Below are 12,907 nucleotides of genomic sequence, written 5' to 3' on the forward strand. Positions count from 1 at the left end.
CCCAGTCAGCCCGTGACCGCGATCGACGCAATTCATCGATGTTAGTCACGTTTAAGACCCGTTGCATTACACTATTATGTGTGTACAAGTCGCGAGTTTAAAATCGTTAAGTTAAGCCCCAAAGCCCTAAAGCTTTTGTTGTGCATTCATTGTTATAAAACAAGTCTATCGTTGATTTAATTTCAAGAGAAGTCTAATTAGCAAATACGTAGGTATAGGCTCTATGTTGAAGGTTTTCATATGAAAAATATACTCGAAAATATTAAAAAAAGACACTCATTGTTAAAAGAATTTGATAATCTTGCCTGTCTGCATTTCGGAAATTGTGGCAATGTTTCTAGAAAATAGTCTACCTACGATTTCAATTACTCTACCAAATAGTCCAAAATACATTTCAATTAGAAAACTTATTAGTGCATATTCTAATAAACTGCAACTATTTCGGTATACGTTACACTTTGGAAAGCGATTAGAACATCTCATGCAACTAATGAAAACGTTAACTTCAACCGCTGTTAATATAACCCGACCATCTAACGATGTATGTCGGGGAGCAACTTGACCTACTCGAACGGATTTCGCACTTAACTCGTTCGGATTATACGAACACTGTTTCGATCTACTTCGATTGTAGTTTGAATGAAGTCTCGCTCTGATTTGAGGGCAGGTAGATTAGATTTTTCGATATCTAGTGACGTAGTTCTAATGGTTTCGTGCTTACTTTTTAAGGTTCCTTGGACAAAGGGTAAAAACGAGATCGATCCGATCCTAGCATTGTGACTTTCTGTCACCAGGCTCTATCTCATGAAGCGTTATAGGTAGACAGTTAAAATTGTCTCAAATAAATTATTTATGTTGCCAGTATTACAAAAATATACTAAAAAAACAGAATAAAATAGACATTTAAGGGGGCTCCCATACAACAAACGTGATATTTAAGTCGTTCAAGTCGTTTTTATTGAAAGCATAATGGTACGGAACCTTAAGTGTGCGATTCCAGCTCGCACTTGACCGGTTTTTTACGCTGTTAGTGAGCTGTCTTTATTTGACATCTAGAGTTATTGGAGACTTTAATTGAAATTTCGTTTTCAATTTAGACGCGGCACTGCGATTTGTGTGAATCGCAAATAGTTTTATCTACTAGTCTAGTAGTACTTTGTGTATGTTTGTTAGATATTAGTTTGTGTACGGGAGATGCTTTGCTTATACTGTCTTTATTACGTATATTTATTTCTTTTGTGGCTTTTTTATACATAAAGGTCTTTGGTCTCTGCCTATCCCCTTGGAGAAAAGGCGTAATTTTATGTACAAAAAGGGGTCTCGCACAAATTCTTACTCGTCTTGCGTAACCGGACTTTTTACAAACATACAAATAACGGACAGAATGAACTAACTACCAGACGGTGAAGAAATATTTGTGAATTATATAAATGTGATAGAGTCGACTTTTATTATTAGATTTTTTTTTTATTCACAAAAAATAAGTTCGTTTTTGACCGCAACTCACTTGATATAAAGCGACGTAACGAAATGACATGAAGCACGCTTGCCTAAAAAGCGATTAAATAATATACGTAAATTCGAAAAAGCCTGCATTAAGTACCTATGAATACTTCGAAAAACTTATGAACCTCACAAACTCTCGATCGTCAACTTCATAGTTATTACGCTGGCGTTGGCAAACTGACCACGTAACTAAACTTTTGAAAGACGGGATTTTAGTGGCACTTTTAAAATTGCTACTTCATACTCCCGGATTTATTTTAAGACGTAAAATCGAACTTAGGATCAATATGTGTCACATATTCCCCGTAAAAAGAGTAGGAGGTAAAGTAAAGAGTCAAATCACCCGTATTTATTACAAAATAAAGACGACATGTTTGCAACAAATTGAAAAACCCGTGAATGAAACCTTATGCAAGTTCTTCCAGTATACCTACAAAAACTAAAATAAGACTGTGTAGAACATCAGCCTAGCCTTTCTTCCAACTAAGTTGGAGTCGGCTTCCAATCTCACCGGCTACTGCAGCTGGGTAACAGTTTTTTATATAGAGCGATTGCCTATCGGAACTCTACAACCCAGTTACATGGGTATCATGATACTCCTCGGTAAGACTAGTTGTCAGACTTTCATGCTTCTCTACCAACTGTACCTACTGTACTGTAATGAGCAGAAGGTCTTTGAAAACGTATTCTCAATAACCTGTTATATAAGGTTGTTAGATGATGAACAGAAAATAAAAACACTCTTAAAAAATATAATGCTACAATCAGGTAGAATTACGTCTCCCGAGTTCGCTAGTAAATTATTATTTAAAAGTCTTTAATTATTTCTAAACCAACGACTGGACAGTTTGTCAAAGAAGCTATTTTTCATAAAGCTTAGTCAGTTACTTATTATTTTAATTTTATTATAATTGCTTTCCACTAGAACAAGCGTTGAATACAATACAAAATAATTTTTCATAGACGCTTAATTAATTTACTGTTATAATTATCGTGAAAAATGGCCGCTGGCTATGAATTTTTATCGTTCGTTTGTTTGGTTTTTTTTCTTTGTGATTTATTATGTAAGTTATCGTGTATTGGAATAGAAAATAATAGATTTTGGATTTGAGTATATTGTTCACTTAAAGTGTTATTTAATGACGTAAAGTTTATTGTAAAAAAATATAAAAGAAATGTCTTTGTGTGATTATCATAATAATCTAGCTGGTGAGTTACAATTAACCTTTTTCTAGGACTTAAACAATAAAGCACTTCCTAATAATAACTTTTATTTTTACTTTTCACGGGCGTACAAGGTCAGGTAAGACGCAACCTCTCCCTCAATTTGAGAGGAGACCCAATGGGGAAAAAATACTTTTGGGCAAGAGATGCCTTCTAAGTTAAGATCAGTTAAGCCTTGAGTCTAGATTTTTTCATATCAATAAATAGTCCAAAAAATCTTTGTACATAATACAGTTAGTAATGTAACAAGAAAGTTGAGAAAAGTCGGGTATATTGTTCACAAATAGATACAGATTGGTAATAAAGTTTTATGTTTGGTGTTTGTACTGTCAGTGACGGACTCCAAAACATGTAAGGTTGGTGATACACGCACAATGCTATAAGATTTATTTATTAGATTTTTTTTGTTTGATTTGCGAGTGATCTCAAAAATATTAATAAGTATTTAGCTGTTTGTCATCGAATGCTGTGCACTGTCACTTAATACTCAACTTATGCATAAGTTTTTATTTTGTTTATTTATTACACAGTACTCGCTTGGGATGGCGTTAAAAATTGGACCATTAAGAGCCATCTTTTTGGTCCACTTCTTAATCTTAGATTTTTGCATTCAATTTTTGCGATCTTTACTGTCCATCAAAATCAATTTTACAATGAAATCAAAACAAAGGATTTTGATCTACTCCTCCCCAAAAGGGATAAAATAGGGTATGAAACTTTTGTATGAAAATTCTGTCCTAAGCTACAAACCATGTGGACAAAATCGCGTGCAAAAGCTTGTTTTCAGATAAAGTCCCATTATAGACATCATGACAATCCGTTTCCAGTAAACGTACAGATTAATCTGTAACCTTCATGATCCTCATCCGTAAATGTGATATAGTCAGTAATATTAGCTCTAACTGAAGGGTTCGGGGAATCATATCTAGTTCACGATATGACGATGGATAAACGGGTTAGTTTGCACCTTAGTAATGGGTAATACTAAGGTATATAATAATATAGGTAATACTTATGTGTAGTTTAACGCTGCATCTGATTCGATCGATCTGTTCCGTACCCAAACGGTAAAACGGGACCCTATTACTAAACCTCCGCTATCTGTCTGTCTGTCTCTAGGCTGTATCTTATAAACCGTGATAGCTAGAAAGCGGAAATTTTTGGTACGGTGGTACGGAACCCTTCATGCACGAGTCCAACTCGCACTTGCCCAGTTTTTAAAAATTATCATTATTGGTCCAATCTAATAGGACGCGTCGATGGTTAAATATTGCCCCGTGATCAGCGGTTTCATATACTACCAAAATAATACATAGGCAGTCAACAATGTTCGTCTTATTTGGTATATCTCACCCTAAGATATTTTTCTTCGATTATATTTTATCTCGCAAAGGGTTAGACTTGTTCACCGGAGCTTATAATGATTGGCGATTGAAGTAGGGTTTCAAAGGCTTCATACATTTTGAGGCGAAATTTTTTATCGCTTGTCCACTAAGCGTCTTGTTAGAGAAAGGTTTTATGTATGAAAAAATAAATAGGATAACGTTTAAGACCTTGTACAGAAAAGACGAAATTACAATTCTTTTAACGCTAAACTGTACCTCGATTCTCTACTACTATCGACTACCGACAACCGGCTAGCTATCGAAATTTTGACATTTAGAATGCACTGCCAAAATATTTCCTACGACATCCGTTAGAGGCGCTGATCAGATTTTCATACAAAATTTCTCGATGACAGGTCGGTTGTCGGCAGTCGATAGTAGTAGAGAATCGGGCTACTGCAAACGTGATGCAGGCGATCAAAAGAAACAGTATATACTCGTCACTTTGTCACAATAATAGTTCGTTTGGTAAACTTTTTATTAACTGCCTCTTACAAACGGGACAACTCAACCTTTGATGCGGTAGAACCAAAACTGCAACTTTTTTGAAAGACAGTAACTAACGACTGCTTCTAGGCACACCTTCCGAAACTTCAAGACGAATTCACCTTCTTCTGTACAAGGCCTTAAAGCTACTAGATTTTCTAAGCTATAAATATTAAGGGCTTCAAGTTACGTCGGCGTGTCTTATAACAAAAGGGATGTTTTTCATTCTTTATTCTGCAGGTGATTGGTGGCAGGTCGGTATTTTTAAAATTTGCTTTGAGATAGTGTTGCTTTTTTAGAAGAAAATTATCAGAGAAGCAGGCTGTAGTGCCTGCAGTGTGCAGGGTTTTGTTTAAAAATCTTGTGTAAAGATATTCACTAGGACTGTATGAAGAGTTTTATAGTGTATTTTGTTAAGGAATTAATAGTTTCATTAAGAACTAAACCCGTAGTAAAATTTCGGTATTAAACCGTAGTAGATACTTTCGGTAAAAACTAAATTTAACCAATTTTTACCGACTAGGAAATCTAATTTTAGAATTTTTAAACCAAAATAAGGTTTATTTTTGTTCATACTAAGGCAAAAATCTTTACTTAGCAGAAACATACTATAGTACCTCTTTTATATAGCTTTTCTATAACAGTGGATATATTTCCTTAAAACAGCAAACTTCATACGTTGTTAGTACCTTCAATTTGGCTGACAGCCAGTTCATATGCCAGTCGGCTTTCATATCAGTTTGATTAGAAAAAGTGGTACAAAAGGGCTTTATTACAACAGACATTTACACTCACAACACACGCGAATTTGATCTCTATAGCTTTTCCTATAAAGTGCTTTTTCCTATATAGATTTTTTCGAAGTGTTAAAGAGAAATTTGCGAATATAGAACCCATTTGTTTCATATATTTTATTCTTTAAGACCCTTTATATTTGTATGATAAGTAGTATTCACGAAACGTGGATAAGTTGTAAATCTCAAGAATAATGTAAGAAGATATTACTCGAAATGTATAATCCGACATTTGTTTTTTAGAAATCGTTGGAAGCAATTTTTGTGGATTTTATTGAATAATGTAGAAGATGCGAGATGACAAGTTTTTTGTATGTAGGTTAAGTCAAAAAGCGGTTGACTGTATAAAATTGTTTTCATGTAAAAGATAAAAGTAGTGAAATACGAAACAGTGGAGCAGAAAATTCTAATTTTAGAATTTAATTACTACAACTGCGAAGACTTTTAATCAAGCAAAACGGTTTGAATGCGTTAACTCTCATATCATATTAGAAATGAGACATGCAACTTGCGTCTCAACGCTAAAACTTATGCTCATCAGGCACCTGCGCTCCGTTTGTTCTCAGTTTCTCTTGAACATTACAGGTCAATGTCCTCCATACACGTGTAAGGATCATCTGGTCCTACAAGCTTTGCTTTGATGGATCGGTGACCTAACCTCGCCAATATTTCTCATAAAAAACAAGCTGATGTTATATTTTTTGTGATGCCAATATGTAAGATGTCTGGATTGGTCCGAGAATTGAACCTTGCGAGACGCCTGATCGTTAGCCTTATTTTTTCTTCGTTTTCGGTCAATGTTTCAGATATGATTCTAGTTCATATTTATTGATAGTTTATGAGATTGGATGGTATTAGTTTTCGATTTTCTTGTGCTTATTTTAACTGGTCAGCTAAATATTAAAGTTATATAAGCCGTCTAAAGCCTGTTTCGGGGTTTAACCGTTTTTAAACGACAACAATTGAGACTAATCAATATAAAACGTCTGTCTCAGTCAAAGTGTACTTTTTGACCAGCGAGCACGACAACTCAGAGCGTCTTTTCTTAAAAGGTATTAGAAATTAATAAACCATTTCCTGGTTATATCGGTAACCTTATCTTTGAAAAGTCAATGTTAATCTTTCAGGTATTGGAAGTTCCCTGATTAGTTTCCTCATTAACAATTCTTGATCAGAATTTAAGAGTCGGTTCAATGATTAAGGTCTTTGTCAAACTAATTAACTCCTGATTGGATTCCTTACGGATCCTTTAAATTTACATTTTTAAAGGCTGACTGATTAGGAGTATTTACTGAGGGGTTTCAAGAGCTTTGGAGGTCACGAAAAATAATACCTTGATCGTTGTCAATAGACAGTATATGTTTAAAAAGGTAACTTTTTTAACACTACATTTCGAAATTTTACTGCATGGTTATATTATTATTATTTATATGGTATTTCTTGGATTCCTATAATCGTTAAGTCGATGTTTTGACATATCATTTAATGGAGAAGCTCGGAAAGCTACCATTGTCATATATGGTCACTAATATATGCAAAGTCAGGCTGTCCGTGAATACAACTGTGAAATTTAGGCCTTAATGATGACCCAAAAGTAACTCAATTACCAGTTTTCGTTGTCTTTCACAAGGATAGTAAATATTTTGTAGAAGATAACTTACCTACAATAGTAGCTAATATAATAAGCGCGAGCACCACAGACGTGACAGTCATGAGGACGAGCGACGTGACGTCAGAACTGGTGGTGTTCGCGGCGGTGCCGTTGATGGTGGTGTTGCAGCCCCACGACACCGCGTCCACCCACGAACAGTTGCCGCCGTCGAACCATTCTGATGATGTTGGGTATGTGACGTCATCTGGAAGAGAAAGCAGGGTTAATACTGAAGAAGTAATAATGGATAATATAACTGAAAAGAAAATTGTTATCCTTTAATTTGAATCGATTGCAAGATTTTTTGTGAGAAAATATGTTATCAATTAAGGTATTTGTATGGAGGGTTGATTAGTGACTCGCTGTACTCCTAGGATGTCTTTTTTCCAAACTTTTGATATTTAACAGTCGAAATAAAGACAATATCAAAATATAACGATAGAAAGTATCCTGAAAATTACATATAAAAAGTGCGTTAGAAATAAAACAACAACATTTATGAGTCACTTTTCTCGCAGAACAAGTAAAGTTTGTCATAAACAACTTAATATTACAAGGCTAAGAAATATGCTCGAATCCAACTTACGTCTTCATTCGAAACTACGAAATGCATTCGACATACCCAGTTATTAAAGCTTTTTAACAATTTCGCGCGACGAGCGGAAACTTCCGCAAATTAAATTTTCAAATGAACTTTATCTAGATTTCAGAAAGTGGGCACGATTGCACACTACTGCCTCAACCGCGGTATTGTGTATAAGAGAGAGTTTAGATACGATATTTATAATATTCGAATCAAGTATACGGTCATTCATAAAAAACAATCATTCGAACATAGTACTACTACATCTTACTTTTCGAATTCTGTAATATATGAATTGCACTATTACTACCTGACGCCACATGAATCATCTGCGATTGAGGTATACAGGCCAATGATGATGATGATGAATATATGAAAATAGACTAATGATAAACACTGATTGTGTCAACTAAGGTATAATAGTGCAAATGGGCTCAATTCTTAAAACGAGTTTTTTTTTGATTTTCTGATATATACTATAAGTCTCATTCTCATCGGATACCCAAAAGCTCAGAGCCTGGTAAATAGCAAGGGCAATAGGTTGAATTCAAACTATAATTATAACGCAAAGACAACGTAATTCACTTCTTAGGTAGTGAAATATGGTAAAACGTTTAAGTCTTGATAATATTAAACTTTACATCGATGAATAAAATATAAACTGCTTCTTAGTGTAAACGCAGCTTAAAATGCAAAACTTAAATATAAGTATTATGAAAATACGCTGAGGTTTTCGAACATCTTGTAAGAAAATAGTGGTTCGGCAACTTTGTAGGCCAACTTGTGCGAAATTTTAAATTGGCTACACTGAACTCGAGTTGGCTTTTAGATGTTAAGTGTCTTTGAGTTCACATGGATTCTGCCGTGATAGGAGCTTGTTCAAAGTTGACTGTTTAAAATTTAAAATATACTGTCGAGATTTGAATAAGTATACGATTAGACGATGTTTGTTTGTAAGTGTTAAATATTTTGTTGTTCTGTGAGTCTTTCAATCCATGTAATTTATATTGCAGTATTTACCGTTGTGCCGCCTTTGAAGCTTTAAGAATCTGTCTATATGCGTATACTATTATTGTCGTTGTGCCATTATCCGGGAAAATATATTTAAATCTTACCTAAAAAAATATTATTTGGGACTGACAGCAAACTTAGCCGTTGATAGATATACAATTAGATACAAAATAACATAAATTAAAGCTTTTGCTTTAAAATCATCAGTCATTTAAAGAAGCCAGTCCAAATACACTTCTTTATGAGGGACGAATGAGTTCATACTTCTGCCAAATATAAATATCATCAACAATCACATAAGTCTGAAAACAATTATCGTAAAAATATCTATAACCACAATTTAAATAATTACACCCATGACTCTCCATACAATTGAATACAGCAAGAAAAAAAAACACAAAAAGGAACTCATTGTACCCAAATTACATACATCACCTTACAATAACAGTGTTACCGTATGCCAAAATGAACTTTACGAGCCGTGTAATAAGACTCTAATTTCGGTAAACGTCATCAAAATTCCATATCAAGTATTGATGGGCCAATTTACGAGGGAAAAAATGATATAATGTCACCACCTCAATTTGGTAGAATTACCTCTAATATTCCGCAACGGCCTTAAAGTGTTCGTGTAATATTCAATGGCGATGTATCACGAGGTTTATGTGTACTGATAATATCGGGATTTTTATTTGAACCGGCTTATAACATCATGACAATATTGCCTTGAAGATAGACTGAGATTGTATTAGATTCTTGTAATGTTCAGGTCAAATGTAATAGTGAATCTATTACTATTTATCTGACGTTTATATTCCGGGATGATATCGAAATGAAAATCTCTCCAAGAAATTGGTTTAGTTCTTACAGTAAATTTTTTACCAGTACCGAGCTTAGTATTGAGTAGCTATCGACAAAAATTGTATGAAAAATTGATCAGTAGCGCGATTTTCTACTACCATCGACAAGTTGGTTGTCGATAGAAGCTATGTAAAAATGTTGTATGAGAACTTGATCAGCGGTAAGAACTAATTGTTCAATGCATTTTAAATCTCGAAACTCGTTAGTATCAAATATAAAAAATCGCTCTGCAGCCCTTCTAGTAAATATTGGAAAAAAAATAACAAGTGCTTTAAAAATGTCAAAACCTGAATACCAGGGCCATACTATAATAAAGTATCAGCAATTTTCTGAAGGAGATGACAGAAAATTCCTAAAATTTTACATAATAATGATGTCATATTAGCATATTCTACATTCATATCATAAAATGTTGGTTCTCACATAATATGTGCAGCTACTAACCAAATTGCTGCAAGAAAATTCGTGCATTATACTCACTTCCTCATTTCAGAGAATTTCTGGAATATTCCTACATGAATTTCGCTATATTTTTTGCCTGTATAAAATTACTGAGCATCCGTGTAGCTTGGAATATTTAAAAATACAAGTTTAATAATAGTACTGGAGGCAGTATGAAAGTATGTTATTCGTGCATTTTTAGTTAGTTTACTAACTGTGTAGTTCAAGTTGTTTGCATAAGCATAGTTTAGTACAATGTGCTTATTTCAATATTTTTATATTGATGTCTACTCTTTTTTGTGGAGTAAAGACGAGTTTATCAATTGATACTCATTATTTGTCTACTAGTTGAGACTAGTAGACAAATAATGAGTAAACTTCTCAAAAAGGTTTTATCGAAATGATTGCGTCGGAATACTTTTAACTTTAAATCTCGTGTGGCATTTTTAAAAGAAGATGATCATTTTGTTCTTTGTAATAAACAGAAATATGTTGTAATCGTTGAAGCAAAAACAAAAAGATTTAATTGGAATCCAAGGAGGATAGGGTACAGTGGAGTATTCTAATCAAGTCGTTCAATATTTGTTACACGTTCAGCAAAATTAGGGCCTTCAACAATAGTGAAAAGAACTGCTACGATGTTATCAACTTTAACTGCATAAAACTAACAAAGTAAATACAAATTCAAATAATATTTTAGTTGATACAGTAAAACGGTAAAACTTCGGTACTCAGTGTTAAAAGCATTTCTTAACATAACGGACTTATTACTAACTTTGCCCGCCGACTTTGTACGCTTTTAAACGATAATTACCTTTCTTACGGGAATTTCGGAATGAAGTGCCGCAGTTTGCAAGAATTCAGCCTTTTAAATTATTAAAACTGCACCAGAATTGGTCCAGTGCTGAAAGTTTGAATACACATTACGACCAAAGATGTAATGTGCATAAAAAGTTGAGTATCACTTAAAATTTTAACATTTTGACTGCGACTGCCAAAAACTGTTGATTTATAATAATATATCTTGACTAAGAAGAACTGTTGCAGATTTCCAAGTGACAAAATTTCAGTACATACAATCCTGAAACATCCGTTGCAACAACTGTATGTATTTTTGTTACATAGGACCCTCTAACTCACGAACTTCAAATGTTTTCATAAAAACTGTATCAAACCCGCCTTTCGTCAGCTGCATAAGCTTGTAAACTATTGACGGTCTTAATCTAAAAATTTTTATACCTAATCCAGCCACGACTTACCTACACGTCTTTACTAAGTGGACTATATCACGAACTAGCTGACCCGCGCAACTTCGCTTGCGTCACATAAGAGATAATGGGTCAAAATTTTCCGTAGCGTGATGATATATAGCCTTTAGCCTTCCTCGATAAATGGGCTATCTAACACTGAAAGAATTTTTCAAATCGGACCAGTAGTTCCCGAGATTAGCGCGTTCAAACAAACAAACAAACTCTTCAGCTTTATAATATTAGTGTAGATGACGCAATAAATCTTTTCAACGTAACCCAAAATCCACGTGTAAAGTTATTCTAATAGTTTTGTTAGAGAATAATCCGAAGTATATTTAAAATGGCTGTAGAATATCATTGGGTATCTGTTGAGTGAGCGTGCGAGTCCCTTTTTAAGCCTCATTCACAATACAGTCCCATTTCAAAGAAGAACCCATATCATGTGCTGTAAACGCCTCAGCTTATCCGTTAGGTATTGGTGCCAGTGAAAGCGATTAGCGGTTTTATATTTTTGTTGTAAATTTTAAATATTTTAATGTGAGATTTGAGGGAAATATTATTTCAGGTGTAAGAGAGTTAAAGTAGTCTTACGATTAAGTAATCTTAATTTACGCTTGTAAACGATATTTTTTTTGTTTAATTTGATGTATGTATAAAAGTAGTAGTCTACAATACGAAAAACTATGTATTTAAAGCGGGTTTCCATATTGGATTTCGACAAACAAATCGATTGATAGACTGTTACTACAATTTAAAAAAAGAAAGGGCGTTATATTATGTATGTACGTATGTACTATGTACTTCAATTATAATAGTTTGTTACCTAAATTAGCAATAGCTGGCTTAGTGAATTAAAGTTTAAAGTTTAGGGTGTAAAAATGTACACCAAAACTAATACTAAAACTCTAAATAATAATGCAAAAGCTGGATCGCAAACAATACTCTAACCAGTTATTCGTCGAGCATACTTTGCTTCAACTAAACGATATTAGTTCTATAAATTTATCGAGTTTCCATTTAACAACGGGTGAGAGGATCGATAACAAAGAGGGTTGCACTTGAAATACCGATATTTGATGCGTTGGTAAACTAATTGAAAATATTCTATCAAAAGTAAAGTTAAATTGAGTTAATAATTTTAGTGCGAAACTTGTAAAAAATGATATTCCATACTCAAAATCTACTATTTTGAGTATGGTAGTCACATAGTGTATTATTTGACTACTGATGATAATATGACTGAGATATGGTATGATATGGAGATACTGTGGTTATTGTAGTGAGAGTAAAGCTTTACGCAGTCCGTCTATGGCTAGTAATTTCCGATGAGATTAGTAATTAATATAAAATAATGTATACCTGTAACAAAATAATGGTTTCCAAAATAATGTCATTTGTAATTAACTTTCAGCTCTCGCAACTTTTACACATAATATTATAACGTAACGGGTTTCCAAACTTTTAATTTTCAATCGCATTTGAGACTCGTTTCATTATAATATTATATGTCATTTGTTATATAATTATACGACGGGCTTTAAGTCATGTATGTAACTTATTGCCATATTTAAATCGCTCACAGTAACACCGTTCCGTTTTTAAGTAAATTTTTTTTTTATGAATATTTGTGTTATTTGCTTTTATTTTATGCTGGAAAGTCAGTAGTGTATAAAATACACTCGAGTTTTACTGTTTAAATTGTCAGCAATATACAT

The 12,907-nt window shown here is 33.6% G+C and overlaps 1 protein-coding gene and 1 long non-coding RNA gene across 2 annotated transcripts in view; one reads left to right on the plus strand and one right to left on the minus strand.

Moving 5' to 3' along the window:
- The window catches only part of LOC142977793 (uncharacterized), a 236,264-nt gene that overhangs the window by 80,285 nt on the left and 143,072 nt on the right, over positions 1–12,907 (plus strand). The window lies entirely within an intron of this gene.
- The window catches only part of LOC142977792 (5-hydroxytryptamine receptor), a 98,102-nt gene that overhangs the window by 12,262 nt on the left and 72,933 nt on the right, over positions 1–12,907 (minus strand). Inside the window, exon 3 of the mRNA XM_076121881.1 lies at positions 7,057–7,251. Coding sequence (XP_075977996.1) covers positions 7,057–7,251 — 195 coding nt within the window. The remainder of the gene's footprint in view (positions 1–7,056; positions 7,252–12,907) is intronic.

Source organism: Anticarsia gemmatalis, chromosome 13, assembly GCF_050436995.1.
Source record: "Anticarsia gemmatalis isolate Benzon Research Colony breed Stoneville strain chromosome 13, ilAntGemm2 primary, whole genome shotgun sequence".
In the NCBI taxonomy this organism is placed as follows: Eukaryota; Metazoa; Arthropoda; class Insecta; order Lepidoptera; family Erebidae; genus Anticarsia; species Anticarsia gemmatalis.